The 19,465-nt window shown below is 45.9% G+C and overlaps 1 protein-coding gene across 1 annotated transcript in view; it reads right to left on the bottom strand.

Moving 5' to 3' along the window:
- SH3RF3 (SH3 domain containing ring finger 3) overlaps positions 1-19,465 on the bottom strand; it is a gene marked incomplete at its 3' end in the record, with an annotated part of 106,240 nt that overhangs the window by 85,331 nt on the left and 1,444 nt on the right. The window contains exon 2 of the mRNA XM_077768545.1: positions 11,992-12,267. Coding sequence (XP_077624671.1) covers positions 11,992-12,267 — 276 coding nt within the window. The remainder of the gene's footprint in view (positions 1-11,991; positions 12,268-19,465) is intronic.

Below are 19,465 nucleotides of genomic sequence, written 5' to 3'. Positions count from 1 at the left end.
AATCCAAGAAAGTATAAAAAGAACTATGCAACATGACCAACTGGATTCTAGATATGAAAGGCTGGTTCAACTTTCAAAAATCAATTAATGTAATTCATCACATCAACAAGCTAAAGAAGAAAAATCACATCCTCACAACAACAGATGCAGAAAAAGCATTTGACAAAATCAAACAATGATTCATGATTAGAAATAATAGCTCTCAGCAAGTTAGGAATGGAGTGAAATTTTCCTCAACTTCTGAAAAACATTTACAAAAATGTATAGCTAATATCATAATAGTGAGAAACAAGAAACTTTCCCACAAAGCTCAGGAATAAGGCAAATATTTTCCCCTCACCACAGCCTTTCAATATCATACTAGAAATCCTATAAGAAATCCTTTCAAAATCATAGCAGAAATCCTATAATAAGACAAGAAAAGGAAATGAAGGGCATACAAATTAGGAAGGAAGAAATAAAGCTGTCTTCGTTCACAGATGATCTAATTGTCTAAGTAGAAAATTTGAAAGAATCAACCAAAAAACCCTCCTGGAACTAATAAGCAATTACTGCAAGGTTGCAGGATATAAGATTAATATACAAAAGTTAAACACTTTTCTATCTATATACCAGCAATAAGTGGAATTTGACATTAAAAATGCAATAAAAATTAGCCCCTAAAAAATAGAATGCTTAGGGAAAAAATGAAATGCTTAGGTATAAATCTAACAAAATACACACAAGAGCTATATAAAGAAAACTGCAAAGCTCTATTGAAAAATTAAATAACAAAATAGAGAGATGTTCCATGTTCATGGATAGGAAGACTAAACACTGTCAAGATGTTGGTTTTTCTCAACTTCTAGATTTAATGCAATTAAATTCAAAATCTCAGCAAGTTATTTTGTGGATATTGACAAGTTGATTCTAAAATTTATATGAAAAAGCAAAAGACTCAAAATAGCCAACACAATTTGAAAGAAAGGAACACAGATTGACACAGTACTGAAAACAATGTGGTATTGGTGACAGAATATAAAAATAGATTAGTGGAACATAATAGAACATACAGAATTAGACTCCTATAAATATAGTCAATTTATCTTTGACAAAGGAGCATGGGCAATATAATGGAGAAAAGATAGTCTTTTCAACAAATGATGCTGGAACAATTGGACAGCCACATGTGAAAAATGAATCTAGATACAGACCTTACACCCTCCACAAAAATTAACTCAAAATGAATCACAAAATAAATGTAAAACACAAAAATATAAAACTCTTAGAAAATAACATAGGAGTATAACAAAATGACTTTGGGTTTGGTGATGAGTTTTGGATACAACATCAAAGACCGGTCTGTGGAAAAAATGATAAGCTGGGCATCATTAAAATTAAAAATTTTTGCTCTGCAAAACACACTGTCAACAGAATAAACAATAAGGCATGGACTCATGAAAATATTTGCAAAATACATATCTGATAAAGGACTATTACAAAGAACTCTTAAAACTCAACGATAAGAAAACAAGGGCACCTGTCTGGCTCAGTTGGTAGGGCATGTGACCTTTGATCTCAGGGTTGTGAGTTCAAGCCCCACACTGGGTGTGGAGCCTACTCAAAAAAATAAGAAAAACAATCCAACTTAAAAATGGACCAAAGACCTAACAGACACCATACACAGATGGCAAATACAAATATGAAAAAATGCTCCATGTCAAATATCACTATGGCAATGCAGATGAAAACAAGGAGACATCGCTATACACCTATTAGAATGGCCAAAATCCAGAACACTGGTAACACCAAATGCTGGCAAGGATGTGGAGTAACAGGAATACTCATTCATGTCTGGCGGGGGAACAAAATTGCAGCCACTTCAGAAGACAGTTTGGTAATTTCTTACAAAACTAAACATACTCTTACCTTAAATTCCAGCAATCTTTACCCAAAGGAGTTGAAAACTTATGTCCATACAAAGTTTGGACATAATATCCTTGCATAGGATATTTATAGAAACTTATTCATAATTGCTAAAGGTTGGAAATAGTCAAGTGATGTCCTTCAATAGATGAATGGATACATAAACTGGGTACATAAAGACAACAGAGTATTATCCAGTGCTAGAAGGAAGTGAGTTACCAGGCAATGGAAGGACATGGAGGAAATGTAAATGCATATTACTAAATGAAAGAAGCTGAACTAAAAAGGTTACATATTAAGTGATTACAACTATGTGACATTGTGGAAAAGGCAAAACTGTGGAGACAGTAAAAAGATCAATGGCTGCCAACGACTGGGGAGTAGGGAGGGGAGGGGTGAATAGGTAGAACACAGACTTTTAGGGTAGTGAAAATATGCTGTACGATACATAATGGTAGATACATGTCATTATAAATTTGTCCAAACCCACAGAACGTACAACCCCAAGAGTGAACCCTAAAATAAACTATGGACTCTGGGTGATTATGATGTCTCAGTGTAGGTTCACTAATGAGAACACACGTACCTCTGAGGGATGCAGACAGTGGAGGAGGCAGTGCATGTGTGGGGCTAGGGTTTTATGGGAAATTTCTGTATCTTCTGCTCAATTCAGGAGTGAAACTAAAATTGCTCTACAAATTAAGTCTATTTTTCTTAAAAGCGATGAACATGAACAAACTATAGCACCCTACAACATGGAGCTCACAAATGTAATGTTGAGAGAAAACAAAACTGGACCCAAAAATATACTCTTCATGGTCCATTTATTTGAAGTTCAAAAACGGACACAACTCATCTATGGTGTTAGGGCCAAAGGAAGAGGGAAGGGTAAAAGGACTGAGATACTAGTATTCCACCATCTCTCCACTGGGTAGTGAGTAAAAGGATGTTCTTTCCAATTATCAAGCTGTACAATTTTGATTAGTGGACTTAAAGGTACAATATGCTTCATTTAGGTTAAAAGGTTTTTTGGTTTTTTGTTTTTTTAAGTATACACAAGTCACAGCACACCTTGAGTACTGCATTTGGTCTAAACACATCTCTAAAGGGACTTCACATACTGAGGAAGCCAACCATTATGTGAACAGTCTGAAATCAAGTCACAGAAAGCCAGAGAAGAAAGTGGGATCACTGAGCCTGAGACAAGAGAAAGTTGGGCGGGGGGCATGTTTACTGTCTTCCAGCTTTGGCATCATTACCACACTGAAAAACTGGGCTTATTCTCAGTCACCTGGGAGGGCAGGACACACACCAAGAGCCCCAAGTTACTGAGAAACCAAGACAGCTCCACATGAGGGAGAGCTATCCAAAAACGAGTGTCATCTCTTCAGCCAGGGGCTTTGTCATCACTCCAAGTTTTATGCAGTGCCAACCTGTTCCTCATGTGCCTACCAATATGCAAATATCCCCTGAGAGCCAGGAGTGAGTAAGAAACTATCCCTTCTCAAGAAAAGTTTTGCACTTGGTGGAGGAAGTCTCCTCATAAAGAGATGACATCATCCAATACAATGTACGTACAGAGAAATCCCAGCATAATGCAGTACGTGGGGTCCAAAATCCAACTCTGTCAGTATGCTGCTGTGAGGTTAGTGGAACCTGCATAGCCGCATCTGCCCAACAGATGCCAATTCAATGTAGTCCTAACTGTAGTTTGCTGGTACCTTGTGGCAGGTCTCTGATGGCTCAAATATAGATGTGGCTGAAGTGGGGGGAGGTACAATTCTTGGTCCCACCGCTGGCTAGGATTTCATGGAAGTGGCAGGATCCAGAACATTCCTATTTAGCTGGCATGAATCTTGTTGGGGAGGTTGGGCTGGGAGATTAGAGGGTTCAGGGAGCCAGTCATTCTACATACACACAAAAAAGCTTTGTCTAGTAGTGCTGAGAAAGGTTTCCTATAGCTCTGCCTCTAAGCCAAAGTCTCGCGATGAAGACAACCTTCAAAAAGAAACATCTAAGTGCTGGGCAATGAGAAAATTCACTCTACCATGTCAGAGCTACCAGCACAAGATCAGGTGTATTTTGGAAACAGAAATAACTTCTCCTGCCACCAATGCAGGACAGGTGAAACAATGACCCTTTTTTGTGGCTGGATCATATCAGGTCTCTGATTTACAGTCATATTTCAAAAAGCTGGAGCCAGTGCTTTCAGAAGGGGGATGTCCCTGCTCTGCGGTCTCTTTGGAATATAAAGAATTACTCCCTCCTCAAACATTGCATGGGCTTTCCATAGGACAATGGCAAGACTGATCTACATGGATCAGTCCTGAGTTTTCAGTTGCTGTTTTGTAGAGAATGGCACCTCCTGCATGTCACACTCAATGTGGTAGTGCTGGTGGCCTCAGAACAAAGTCATGCTGAGTGGAATACACAAGGAACCACTGTGTGCTTGGCCTCTGTAGTGATGTTGCTCTATGTCACAGGTCAGAAAACCTTTCTAAAAAGGGTCAGATAGCCAATATTTCATGATTTTGAGACTATCTTTCTCTGCCACATATTCAACTCTCCTGTTTCTGTATGAAAGCAGCCAGAGACAACAGGTAAATGAAGAAATCTGGTTGTGTGCCAAAAAAACTTTATTTACACAAATGGCAGCAGGTAGGTAGGATATGACCTGCAAGCACTGGTTTATCAACCCTTGCTTGATGTAGATGAGTAAAAGAAATCTAACTAGACACCACTGATAGTCAGGAGAGGCAGACAAGTTTTGGGCCAATATGGCAGCATCTGAGGATTTTATAGAGAAAAAGTTGTTCCCACCACATAATTTCACTTTCAGATGCATGACTCAATTTCATTTGCATGTTTTGTGTAAGGCACTCATTACTTGCTGTGGGGCATTTTACTTTTATATGCTGTTTAAAAACATACTAAATACAATTTCCATACGATAGTGGCTCTCCTTTGCATTCAGGCAGTCTCAGGGTGGTCCTAAATGATGGTAAGTCTGGGCTATGAACATAACATGATTATTAAAAAAGTATATTGCTTTTCTTCCCAAGGCTTAGTGGGTAATACATTTGCAAAGGATTCTGGTACCATGGTAGTCATGCCATCTAAAAGCGGCCTTCAAACTGTATTTCTACTTCATTTACCTAACTTGTCCAAAGTCTGAGATCTACACGCAGATGGGCTCTGTTAAGAACGTAAGCTGTGGAGCAGAGCAGGGAGAGTGGTATGTCTGTGTCCACACAGAAGCCCTCTGGATGCCAGTGAAGGTGACTGGCCGAGCACACTGTCCTTTGATACCATTTCAGAAATACAATGCTGTAAATCTTACAGCTCACACATCAGAGGCTCACCTGAAACACCATGTCCACTGAAAACCTTTGAGAGTTCCTTCAGCAGGTCTGGACAAACCAGCCTCCAAGGATCTGATATTTTATTCTCCTAAATGAGTGGGGTGGCAACAATACATATAAAGCATCTAGAAACATCCTGAAGGGCCATGCATAGCAAGCTGATACTCCTGGAGGGCCACTTGAGCATGTGCACTCCCGTTTCACTCACACTCAAAGTGGTTTCTGAGAAGCAGACCAGAGCCCTTCCTTTCATCCTTTCAATGCTGGCTGTCTGCTCGACTGGCCATGGCCATAACCACCTCTCACTGCAGTGTGACTGGGGACCCTGTCACTGAGCCCTTCCCTAAAGCCAGCCATAGACAGAGTGCCCAAATCACTGCTTCTCAGAGAGAATAGAAATTAAAAAGGAAAAGTTCAAAAACTCCCTCAGCCTTTTGTTGCAGAAATAACACAAAATGTATCTGGACAATTCTAGGTGAGGCTCTTAACGAATCATTGCTGCCATTAACCCCCTGATGTCGTGCTGAGGATCAGGGAGCCATGATGTTCCAGGACCCAGGGGGCTTTCTCCCATTGTCCTGTCTTGCTCACCCCATCTCAATTCCAGAGGCTGCCAGAGGCCTGGAACTGCTCACAGAAAGAGAAAGCTCCAGGAGAGAGAGGCACACCTTGAGGGGGTCTGGCCTGCAGCCATAGGATGGGTCCAGGCGGAAGTGGGGACACCAGAGGCCAGATGCCACACTTTCCTCAGTGCTTGCAGCTCTCCCCAATTCATACACACTCCACATACTTGCACATACACCACAGGCACAGACCCTCCATGAACACACATACACACCAGACCCACATACATCAGGGGCACACACACCATATGCACACATACATACTCTCCAGTAGGGTAGAGGCTCAGGTGCTATGATGATCCCTCTCCTGGTCTGCCCATTGTGGGCTGTGAGCACTTCAAGGTGGGACTCTGTCCCCACACACTGGCCCACCCCAAACACAATCGAGCACTGATAAACATCTGATGAATGAATGAATGGACCAAGGAGGCTGGACAAAACTAAATTTATACCATCCATAGCAAGTCCAGCTGACCTCTTGCCCAGGCCATGGCAGAGTGCCTGCACTCAGCCTCTCTGTCAAATATGTATTCAAAGTCCTGTGTGCCCTTTGCTGTCCCAAGATGGGGATAGGCAGTTAGTAAATGCAGGATGGCTACCTCCGGGGAGCCTGCACTCCTGTCATGAGACCATAAGACAGACAACTGTCACATAAATATACATACTACCTTGTCAGGAGGAGGACAAACTGGGTGGGGAGTGCTGACTGAGGATGCTCATCACTCAGGGGCCACCCTGAGGGATGTGAAGATAGGTCAAGAGGGTGTGGGGGCTGAGAGAGGAGGTGCAGAGGCCCTAGGGGAGTCAGCAGGGTCAGATGGAGGGACAGGGGCTGGGAGGCCAGCGTGGCCAGGAGTGGAGTAAGTCAGGGGCAGACCGGGACTGAGCCTGGGAGGGAGGTGGGCACTGGGTCAGGCAGGGTCTTGCAGGCAGTACACACTCTGACGTTGGCTCTGAGAAGCCTGGAAGCCAGGAGGTTTCTGAGCAGAGGTGGGGGCACACTCCAGCCACTGAGGGGACAAGCTGGCGGTGCCCATAGTGGGCCAGGGAGACGGGGGGCACACCAGCTGGGAGGCTCGTCCTGAGGGAAGAGCTCACATTCTGCACAGGTCTGAAGATAGTTCCTGACAAAGCTTCACACATACCCCAAGCTCCACCTGAAAATCTAAAAGATTCCCCGTCAGTTTCTCTGAACCCCGCCTGGATGTCCAAATGAGGGCTTGTGCAAGGACATCCCTCAGCAGCCCACAGGCTGCCACTGCCTTCCCAGCCACCTCCACTGTGTGCAGGCTTGGTCCCTTTAGTAAAAGTGAAGTGGCTGCAGGGCTGCTGCCCAACTGGAAGGAGGAAGTCAGGAGCCATGAAGGTGACTGAGGTTGTTTGGTAACTTCTGAGTGTAGCCCCCAATGGAAGGCTGCACAAAAGCTCAACCCACTTAGCTTCTTGAGTCTTTCCAGCCCCAAAAGCATTCCAGATTGCCCCTCAGGAAGAAGCAGAGATCACAGAGCAGGCCCAGGTGACCAGCAAGGGGACAGCAGTTGACTCAGGGGCTAAGATTTCACACCCCCTTGAGATTTAGCCATGAAACCCCGAGCCAAATTCTCAGCTCTCCAAGTAGCAAGAGTCTTAGGAAGGTGTTGGTTTTCCTGTGCACATTCTGGGCTAACATAGAAAGTGACAAGTATCTGACTGAACTTCACCTTTTCTTGAAACAGGAATAAGCAGAGCACAGAAAGCAAATATTTATTGAATGTCTATTTTGAGCTCAGATCTCTAAATGCCTTTGCTCATTGAATCCTATTAACTCCACTGTACAGTTAAAAAAGGAGACTCACAGACTAAGTAAATGTCTCAAAGTTACCATGCAATAATAAAAAAGTGTCATGAATTGTACCCTTGCTTACCTGACTCTAGAGCCCAAACTGTCTACACCTGATTTGTATCTAAGCCTACCTCATCAGAAGAACATAGTTTAGGATTAATGCTGGGTTCATTCTTATAGAAGAGAAGTCCTACACTTTATGGAGGTGATGATTAAACATTCAGTAGCATAAGAAGATCATAAGAAGTGTCTTGTGGTGACCCCAACAGTGTGGCTGTGAGTCTTTGCCAACACACAACATCCCTGGGGACTTGAGGGGAGGGTGTGAGGTGAGGGTTGGAAGGGAGCTGTCCCTGTGCCCACTGTCCTGTGGCGTCACGTGGCAACCACTATGGGGTTTGGTCCAACACAGTGAGCCTCAAGTTCCTACTGTAAGCCAGGTGCAAAAGTGACTCGGGTCAGCCAGGCACTGCCTGAGAAAATCTCATGGCCTCTCAGGATTCCTGAGCATTGCAGAGTAAATTCACCACATGGCAGCCCCAGGCCCTTAATATCCAGCACAGCTCCCTGGCAGGGTGAGGAAAATGTTCTCATATAAACTGGAATTTACACAGTCAGGGCTCCACACATATTTGCTGAATTTTGTAGTTGAATGAAAATAAGGTAATATGGAATAAGCTTCTATAAAAAGAAAGGAATTCAAGGTCCCCTCTTGTCTGCCAAGCCCTAAGCTTAGCTCTTTACTTGGATCATTTAGCCCTTGGCAGCCCCCTGTAGGTAGGTATCTGTGTCCTGACCTTGAAGATGAAGTGGCCCAGCAAGGTTAAGTGTTTTCCTAAGATCACATGTGGGATCCCTAAGTGCAAAATCCCTGCTCCAAGGATGCCTCCCCAGCAAACCCATTCCCTCCCTGTGCATGTGGAGGGCAGCACACAGCAAAGTCTCAAGTGAGCTTAGAAGGGAGCATCCGGCAGAGCTCAGTTGGGCACGGTACACTTCTTTCCTTTACTCTTTGCATTTGCACATGCCCAGGTTTTTGGAGTGGTACTATGAAGAAGTTATCAAATATGCTTTTTATAGCTGCTTTACGAAAAGTAATTATTCATTCTCTTCTTAAATGAAGCAAGGACTTTGGTTTTAGAATGACTTTAATTAATGCAATTTTAACAGGATTGTTCAAAAGCCAATGCCGAGGGTAAAAATTTTGCTTTGACCCAGCTGCTTCCTGCCTTTTAAAACCCAATCAATCCCATCACAATGATGCTTTTGAAAGGTGAGTTAGCACCATTCGTGGATTTTAGAGATCCCTCTTTCCTTGATGACTGCAGACTGGAACACATGCAAACAACAAAGCACTCCACGCAGGCAAAACCAAACTGGTCTGAAGCAGTGACGCCAAGCCCAAAGGACGCCAAGCCCAGAGTTACTTGAGGTTTGATATGAATGGAGGTTGTCATAAATGGAACCAGCAACCTGGGCATGGGAAACAGTGAGCTGGTCAGATGCACATGGAAGGGAAATGTCAGGCAAGCCAGTGTGGGCAAGAGGAAATATGAACAGAGCAGAAGAGAGTCATGATTCATCACCCATGTCCTTTGGAGGCTTTGTCTGAAGATATTTAGAGGTGAGAGCTGCAGACAGAACAGGTACATGGTAGGCGTGGTTGTGCCCTAATCCAAGTAGGAGGGTAAAAGTGGGTGTTCCTTAAAAGGTTATGTGAACATAGTAGGGGGTGAATGTCACAGAACAGACACAAAGCCCAGGTGTCTTTAACTCTCCACATTAATCCACAGGATTCAAAGGATAAAAGCCTGTGAAAAACACCCTGAGCACTTCCTACCTGGCTTCCTGTGGGAACATCATCACATTATGTACCCAGAGACCCCCAGACCCTCTTGTGACTGACACCTTTGCTCCTCAAACTCCACTCAAATGTCATCTCCCCAGAAGTCCTCACAACCACAGCTACCTCAACCGTGATGCCTACTCAACCCCAGACACAGTCATCGTAACCCCCAACGTGATTCAGACTAAGAACAATGCCAACCACAGAATGAATCTAAGAAGGCCTGAGTTCTAATTTTCCCCATGAGGACTACATTTTACTATTTCTTTTGAAATACCAAACATTAAGCTCTATCACTGAATATTTTGGAGATGNATGTGGAAACTAATTTGACAATAAACTATTAAAAAAAAAAATATTTTGGAGATGTCACTAAATGCCTAGTCTGGCTCCTGGGTAACCAGCATTGTTCTCTGAGGCTGACTTTTGAACACTTATTTCTTGACTTGCTACTGCCTGCCTCTCCTATTACACTTGAGGCTCTAGAAGGCAGTGGGTCTGTCTGTGTTCCCTGGGTGTAGCACAGTGCCCTGCAGAGTTGGAGGCTGACACATCTTGTTAATAGGCAGGCAAATGCCTCTCTGTCCTCTTGTGCAGTGGGCTCTGGTCTTCACCCTGGAGTTGAGTGTCCCAGGCAGAGGCTCACAGGACACAGCAGGTTATGCTGGTGGTGTGGAAGTAGGCCTTTGCTCATGTCAAGGGAGGCTGGGGGCTTTACGGCTCTGCAGAGGTCAATGCAAATTGACCTCTCCTAGCTCAAATAGCCTCCTCTAATATGATTCTGTGAGGATGGCTGTGTCTGTCCCTTAAGCCAGCTGAGCTCAGAGAAGCCGGAGCTGTAACAGAGTCTGTCTCCTTAGTAAGAGCCCAACCAGAACACAAGAGGTTGAGAGATGTCCCTACTCATGGTCACTAGTGTGAGTACAAAACATCACAGGCCTCCAGGGCATTCTCCTCTCAGGGCAGGTTCTCCAGAGTCCACTGAGCAGACAAGGGAGCAAAGTGGGGCCTCTGTCTGACATTGCACTCCAGGCAGGCTGCCACTCTGGTTCTCAGACTGAGAGAAATGGAGAGGGAGAGGAGGAGGGAGAAGGGGAGACAAGTCTGGATGCAGCTTCCCGGGAAGCTGCATTAGCCAGATGACAATCAGAATTAGCATTAGAACACCTTGATGAAAGAAAGGAAGAAAGAGTTGAATCCGTGAATGAAAAATAGATTATTCACTGTCAGTCTGAACAATGGAACAAGACATAAATAGCAGCCATGCACAGGACATGCCAATTTTGCTCAAAAATGGTGTGCATGGCACTCCAGCAGCCCTCCAGAGAGCTCAGTACCACAGCCAAGTTCTGTACTGAGCAGATGGGGAGAGAGAGAATAACAATGGCCTCTCAGAAGTGAGAGAGAAGTGGGCTTTAAAGTCAGAGATTGAGAGTTCTAGCTGTTATTTACAACCGTGTACGCACACACAGGGTTGGGGTGGAGGGAGGGAAGCAGGACAGAGGGGAAACAACATGAAAGGCAGAAGGAGAGGCCAGGCCACCAGCCTCAGGTGAGTGACTCAGTCTCATGGAGCTTTGGTTTCAACATCAGCAAGATGGGCTCCAACTACCTGGGGGTTGAGATATAGCGTGAGCATGCTGGTAAAGTTGGGCAACTGCTCTTACTGCCACTGGGTAGAAAGTGCTTTAGGGGCCCCTACCTTGCCCAGCACAAAGAGGATTATGTGTAAGTGTGAAAACAAGGAAGGAGGCATGTCCACAGATGAGAACGGAGCTTGTCAGTTATGGTTGGGAATGGAACATCGAGGTGAATAGGGCCACCACCTCAGGTTGCTCCATGCCTTCCAACCTCAGAGGCCCAGGATGGCTACCAGCCAGGTCCCTCTGCATCTCACTGGGCTCTGTCAGGACAATGCTGCTGGTAAATGCTATCTAGTTTGTCACCAACCAGAGTTCCTCTCTGCAATACCATCCTGGCCCTAAGCACACGTGTCCACACGCCCTCTGGTACTTCAGAGGACGGGGTTGTGGCATGCTGGTTGCCGGGCCCTACCGCCACTTCCCTGTGAGACAAAAGGGGGTCTCTGCAGCAGCCTTCCTTGATAAGCCTCCTCTCCCAGGACCTACATGTCCTGGAGAGACTTCACGCTTTCATACCTGAGTCATCACTGAGACACTATGACTCAGATGACAGAGGGTCCTGTGTCTGTTACCCAGAAAGTGCCCTGTCAGTTCTCAGGGGGGGCTACTTGTGAGGCTGCGTGCCTTCTTCTTCCACTGAACAAAAACTCAGGAAATAGGAACAACTGCTCTCCCCACTTACAGAGGCACAATAGGATGAGTGGATCTCAAGAAGGAGCCAGAATTGAAATTGGCAGGAAGGTTGGAATTGAGGAGGGTGACTGGCAGTGTTCACAGAGACCTCCCTTACCTTGGTGAAGGTCAGACAGTCCTTGTCCTGGTCTCTGTCCTTCATCTCGAAATCATAAAGTGCTTTGCCCTGGGGCGGGGTCTGCGGCAAGGGCCGGATGCACTGGATGTAGCTGGCGGGCAGGAAGCCATGAGCTCCATGCAGCTCCCCGTGGTACCAGTGCTCATCCACCCTGCGCCGCAGGATGATGATGTCACCTTTGCTGAACTTGAGGTCGCCGGGTTCTTTCCCCTCATAACTGTAGAGCGCTTTCCCATAGGGAAGCTGGGAAAGAGTCTGAAAGCAAAACATAGCATCAGGTTACTCAACGTGGCCTTCCTCCTGCCTGGTTAGATCTGCCCAGGTTAGGGGGCTCTCGTGCTATGTGGGCACATACAGAATGCTCTAGAGTGGGGAGTACTTCAAAGGAACAGACATCTCTGTATGGGAATACTCAAGTGCATGGCTCTGCCAATACAAGATGGTCCCCGTAATGGCAGTCTTCCCTCAAATAGTGCACATGAAAGGGGGGCCTTCCACAGGAACTAACTCTCTCTGCTGAAAAGAATTCTGAAGCAGGAGCTAAACTGTCATCATTAATAGGTGAGGGAACTGAGGCACAGAGAGACAGAAGGTTACTGGCTCAAATCCTCAATAAGGATCGCAGAATTCCCACCCACATGGGGTGGCTCTGGAATATTCATCCACTACTGTGTTGAATTGTCCTCCACTGAGTGCAATTTCTAACTATCAGACTTCCAACAATTATTATCCAATAAAATTTTCATACTGCATCTCTGAAACTTCACAACTCAGAACATGTCCCAAGGGGGTTCCCAGGTCAAGGGGACAGATCCACACTGACTGTGGGATTTTTCCACTCACAGCCTTACAACCAATGGCATGCACCTGTGATGTCCAGCCCAGAGGGGCAGTCTGACGATGGAAGGTGGAGGCCAACCCCAGGACATTGGTCCCCAGTGCACTAGAAGTTCTAAGTGGTCCCTGACTGTCACAAACTGCCTCTCAACCCCATACAGACACCAATGACAAACAGATTTTTGATGCATATGGCAGTCTAGTCCAAAAGCACAATTTCAAGACCATAAACTAGTATCTTCTTAATGTCATGGGATGTTCTTGTCATCCTGTCAAAGATTAGCCAACCCTTTCAAAAGTCATCTGCCATCTTCGGTCTCAAATGGTGAGTGACTGGCTCTGAAACCAAAACAAACTTGTGGCAATCTTCTGCTCCTCTGAAATAAGAGTCAGTGGAACTACCCTGAAATCTGATGTGGCTATCTACTTCCTGGGCTCCTCCAACTTAACAGGCCTATGTCATAAAGACCAGTGACCACTATTCTGCATGGGTAGGCAACACCCATCAACTGAGTAAGCTCTGTCAGGGGCCAAGTCCCTGCCAGAGGAAAACCAAAGGAAAACCCACCACTGTCCCTGTGTCAATACCCAACAATTTCCCTGACAGAAGCTGCATTTTCTTACCAGGGCAGTCTATGCCAAGGCTTTCTTTAGTATTTGAATCAATCAATAGAACCATAAAAGCCTGAAGCAGTAGTACATCGAAAAGCTCTTTGTAGGGGACTTAATAGCATGTTGGCAACTCAATCACTCTGCATTTATGTTTCAGCGATGTCAAATGACAGCAGTTAAGAGAGAGCCTGCTGGCAAATTGACAAACAGCCACCACTAACCAATTAAACAGTAACACCAGAGGATTTTTCGTTGCAGAACTCAATGAGAAAAAAAATCAGTTTGCTTCCAATAATACCCATCCTGGCTAGCTTGTACTGTAAGCACAATAGCCTATAACAGGCCCCAATTTCAGAGGGCTGAAGCAAAAGGGTGATTTGCAGCACAAGTGCTATGATGAGACGAGAATGGAAAGGGCTACTGGCTGTGAATCACCAGAAGAACTTTACTGCCACACAAAGACCAGTCAGCCCTCGGCCCAGGGGTTCTCAACTGGGGACAGTTTTGTCCCCCAGGGAACATTTGGCAACGTGTGAAGACATTTTGGGTTGTCACAACTGGGAGGTGGGGTGCTATTGGCAACTAAAGTGTAGAGGCCAGGGAGGATGTTAAACACTCTACAAACACAGGGCAGCCCCCACAGCAAATAATTACCCTGTTCAGAATCCCTGCCCCAGACTGTGAGGTTAAATTTACAAAAAGTAGAGTAGCTTTCTTCTATTTGAACTTAGTCTATCACAACTTTAAAAGTTAAATATAACATTGATTTCTATGACGGGAGTCTTTTCACTATTGAGCACATGGAGAAGCTGAGATACCTACTGAGAGGTAAGAGGGGTTAAAGGGACAGTAAGGAGAGAACCCTCCGTCAAACTTGAAAATGGGCCTCCGCTTGGTGCAAAAAAGAACCCTTCACTTTGCCACAGACTCTGTTTCCTTTCACTCACCCATCCCCCAGACTAAGGGGGCGGTGCCCAAAAGGTATGTTTGGAGAACCACACACTGAGGCTGCTGGTTGTTTTCACTACTCCGGATAATGAAGGAAAGCAAAAAGGGCCAGATCCATGCTTTTGTCTCTATGGGTTGTACCTCCGTCTGTGCACTAGCATGCTGTCTGAATGTGTGGACCTCCCTGTATTCCTCATGCACTGGGGACACCAACACTCATACTCTGGCCTGCCTACCACCAGCTCCACTGCTCGGTTGACACAAACACCACTCATTCATGCTGTGCAATCCTGGCCCCGACCTGCCTGGAGTGCAGGGAAGGGCTTGGGTATAGTGAGAGAACCTGAGGCCATTCCCACCTCCTGGTGTTTCTGAGTAGTGTGTCTTCTCAGTTCCTGTGAGGCACATATTGCTGATGTTCAGGGGCCCTGGCCTCTCGTGGACTCTCTAGAATGGTCATGGCCCCTCCAATCGAAGCACTGTGGTCCCAGAGCTCCTGGTTAGCCCAACACCTTTCATGGCCTAGACTCTACCTGCCTCTCTCTGTGCTTTCAACTTCCCTGCCAGGTGGGGAACTTAGTTCCAATCTAATTGTTTGCTCAACTTCTCAATATGGACACCCCACAGCTGTCCCTGGAGTCTACACTCCCTGTATTCCTCACCCTGGCCAAGGAATGCTCGCTCACTGCCAGGCCCGCACCCTCTGTGACCCACGTACCCACCCCTTCCCTCCACTTAGCACTAGTCCTCAAGTCCTACTGACCCCACTGGAAGGATCTCAGGAAGGTACCAGGTATGCCTCCACCCCCAGGGCCAGGCCCTTCCTCTCTCTCACCCACACCACTGCAAACCTTCAGCAGTGAGTCCCCAGCCCCAGTCAGCCCACTGTGAAGCTAAATGCCCAAACACAGAGCTGATACTGCCACCCTGAGGCTCATGAGCTTTCAGGGACTACCTACTACCTTAAGGGAGGGGCACGAAGTTCCATGACGTGGCATTCAGGATGCCCTAACACTGGCCTCAACATAGTTTCCAGCCATAGCCCCCACTGCTCTTCCCGGCTGCCTTGGGGCCAGCATCCTCGCTCACAAAGAGCACATGCTTCTGGAACCTCTGAAGCTTTGCTCTCTCCTAGGCTCCAATCTCTCCCTCTTAAACCCAGAAGTAGTAGGCTGTGCTCTCTGATGTCCCGGGAGCCCCTCTCCATCACACCCCCACCACACCAGTCCCTACTAAACCGAGGCCCTGAACAGGAGAGTTCCTGGCACATGGTAGCTGTCTTATGCACGTCTGTTCATTTAACTGGGCTCAGTTGATTCCTGAGCTAGGGACTGGGTGGGGACCAGAAATGGGGAAAGTCAGAAATGACAGACAAGTGTCATTTACCACTTGTAAACCAGCATGCCTCACAGAGATCCCGGATAAGGATGCCAATCCCAGCTCTACATGGAAGAGCAAAAGAGCAGTTGTTCTAGTCAGTGAACCAGGGAAAGAGAGCGGCCAGATGTATCTGAAGCCACAGAAGCAGTGCAGGAGTGATCTGCACACATCCTCACCATGGCGGCCCAGTCGGGGTGGGACAACTACCTCATGACCTGAGGTCAGATCATGGGGCTCAGAGCACACAGCAGAGCCTGGCTGGCTCAGCCACACTCTGGTCTGCACCCATGGGTGGCCAAGGAGAGGGCGAGGGGAAGGAGAGAGCTATAGGAAGGGAAGGGGGATAGAGGGAACCCAGCCCATCTGAGAATCCCTAGATTCTAGACTGCCAAGATCTTGGCTGCTGCCAAGATCAGCACCTGAGGGAGCAAAACTGAGATGCAGGACACATTTCTGAGGGCAACAATAAAATTCAGGGATGGTGCTGAGAGGTAGTTTATTCAGGGAAGCAAAGAAGCGTTCTCGCTGTTAAAAAATGCTCTGAAATGGTGGCTCTCAGACCTCCAAGGTGCCTTTCATCTTCAAAGCTCTTTATAAGATTAACTAATTAGTCCATGACACGGCCTTGAGGTAGTACTTTTGAGGACCCTCCCAGCCCAAGGAAACTGAGTGGGTTTCTGTGCAGCCATTTCCTCTCTGCTCCTTATAACCTCTCAAACATGTGCTCCCCTCTGGAGGAATCCTATTCAAACACTGTCACTGAGTCGGGATTCTATGGGCTCAAGACATTAAGGAAAAGAAATAAAAGGAAAAGGGAAATACATCTGGGATGCCTACAGGATAATTAACTCCAGCCACCCTTGCAAGGCATTAATAATAATTAAACTTATAATGTCAATTTCATGGCTCATTACTCAGATGTAGCACACAAATCTTACTGTGGGCTTAATGTCCTACCCTGTGGAGCCATGGGTGCTCACACATGCACAGCAGCGCCATCTCCATCTTTTATGGAGATCACCGCAGCAGCAGGCTTTGACAAATGTGCCTCTGTTACACCACATTGCTGACTAGGCTCTAAGTCATGCTGGCTTCTCTGGGAGTGGGGCCTGGAGCATAGGCGGAGGGTGGCATGGCAGGTAGGGCTAGGTGTTTCTCCTCCAGAGATCCCAGCAAGCTGGGGTGAAGAATGTGGACAAACAACTCACCTGTGTTTTTTAGATTCAACCATTTTCTCTTATTTAGAGATTTCCAGGCAATACTTGTGGTTTACACAGTTTCTAACTATATGTTACCAAGGGAGGACCCCCTGGAGTATCAGCCCCATGAGGACAGATACCATGCCTGTTTTGTTCAGATGCTGCATCCTGACCTCTGGCCTGATATAGATAACTTGCTCAAAATACCTACTGAATGAATGAACATATGGACCAATCAAACCAACCTCTCAGGATTGAGCCTGGGCTAAGCTGCTGGCTGAAAGGGCTTCCCCTGCACATTATTTTCCCCAGGATATGAGGTTCAGGGTTCACATAGTCAAGAATCCTATTGCTAATAGTGGCTGGGCCTGGATAACTGGGAAAATCCCAAAGATTACTCTATGAGGAGAGCATTAACAGTGGAGGAACCAGGCCAAGTGAAGGCATGGAGTTGGACACAGAGTTGTTGGACACAGACACAGAGCTGGAGTTGGGCACAGTTGGACATAGATATGGGCCTGCCTCACAGAGACATGGCAGAGTTGGCAGTCATTGGGGAAACACATCCTGCCATGTTGCAGGTATGGTGAGTGGGCCACAGAGGGGAGGCTGCCTAACCACAAATGTGCAGGGCCCACAAAGATGGCAGAGAAAGCTAAGTGCACCCCTTGCTCCTTCTTCTGGACAGTGATAATATTCCAAGTTTCAACTGGGGTCAAGGTCATCCAGCTAGAGATTTCCTTTCCCAGCCTCTCTTGCAGGTAGCCATGGCCATGTGTTGTAACTTCAATAATCAGAATGCATGTGAAAGTAGCTTGTGCAATTCTGGACCCTGTTTCATAATGACATTTGGGAAGAAATACTAACACCCATTTCTACTCTGCCTGAATGGCAGAGGGGGTGGAGGTGAGCAAGCTTTTTCCACTTCAAGATCCCACTCAGAGCAAAAGAAGAAGGAACCTGCTCCTTGGATGACCATGTAAAACAAATCTCTGCACTGTGACGTGAGAAAAAGAAACTGTACCTTACTTGAGCCACCATGTTTGGGGATCTTTCCATCAGAGGTCAGCCTGTATCCTGACTAATTCAGAGGATCAGAGGTGTGACTTATGGTTTCAACAGCTCATTTCAACTGAAATCAGTTTTCAAGGCAGTGTTTACTCTGCACCACTGTGGAGGTTATGATTTACTGATTTCCTATTAGAACATGGACCCTCTCAGGTTCAGAATTACTTGAAAAGCCATGATTTCCTTGGCCTTGTCAGGTGTTAAATACTGAAACAGAATGTCCCAACCTTCTAATTCACAAATTAAATTTGTGAGATGTCACTACATCACACATCAACCAAGACATTCCCGGGTTTTAGTTTTACAGCAATTCAAGCTCCTTCCTCCATTTTTATCATCACAAACTTGGCATTGCGTCCTGGACTTTTGTTCCTTTCACTCTGCTCTTCTGATTTTTTTTTCTTTCTGGTATTTGCATACTTGTGCTTCCAAGAATTTATGGAACACTGCGACGTGCCAGACCCTGCAGCAGGCTACAGGCAAGTAAGACACATCCCTTTATTCAGAGGGTCACCAAACAGAGCAACCACAGAGAAATGCCCAATTTGTCCCCAGGCACAGGTGGGGTGAGGGCATCCCTCAGCAGTTACCATGTGATATAGACGTAAGCTGTCCACTGCCAAGAACTGCCTTGAGCTGCTCCATGTTTAGCACGCATCTCGTGTTTCAGCAAGATTAGTGAAGATTAAAAAGAAACTGTACCTTTCTCCCTCTTTTTTTTTGTCTTTTTCTTTTACTTTTCCAAGATTTTGTCAAAAGCCCCTTCTCAAGTTTGCGTGCTGTTCTATGCGCTTTGGCAGTCAATTTGCTAATGTTAGTGGTAATTTGCTAGAAGGTGGTAGGGCTTAATTTCTTATTCTGAGCTGTTAGGAGAAGTGAAATTTAAGGAAGCCCACATTCTGCCTGAGAGACACCTGATGACTTTGGGTGGATGGAATCATTTGTATGTAGAAGGTGTGAAGCCCCTGGGGTTCCTCCAGATGAATGGTGCTATATAAAGCAATGCTGTGCTTACGCCATAAAAGGGATATGGCTCTTTGAACCTCTTCTCAAATTAGCTGATACAACTTTGTAATAAAACCGCCATGGAGTAAGAAATAAAACTTTTCCAAAACAGCACACTCCTCTTCAAAGAAGTTACGCTTAAAATACTTCCGTCATCCTTCTGAGAGTGTGAAGCCACTTCTAAGCTACTTGTATATGTTGCTCTGGAAAAGAGGAGAGACCCCAGGATCAAACAAAGTCCAGCTGAGAGAAGGTGAGATCCAGATTAAGGTCATCTAAAGCAGACTAAGAAGTGAGTCACAGAAAAAGTTGCTCCTAACAAGGACATAGCTCAGTTAGGAAGATTTTTTTTTTCCCTATTTGGGGAGATTTATAGCCAATGTTAATGGAAATACTGAGAGCGA

The sequence above is a fragment of the Crocuta crocuta genome, unplaced genomic scaffold, assembly GCF_008692635.1.
Source record: "Crocuta crocuta isolate KB4526 unplaced genomic scaffold, BGI_CrCroc_1.0 scaffold788, whole genome shotgun sequence".
Lineage (NCBI taxonomy): Eukaryota > Metazoa > Chordata > Mammalia > Carnivora > Hyaenidae > Crocuta > Crocuta crocuta.
Note: the sequence above shows the minus strand (reverse complement) of the source record. Positions and strands in the feature narration are given on the sequence as shown.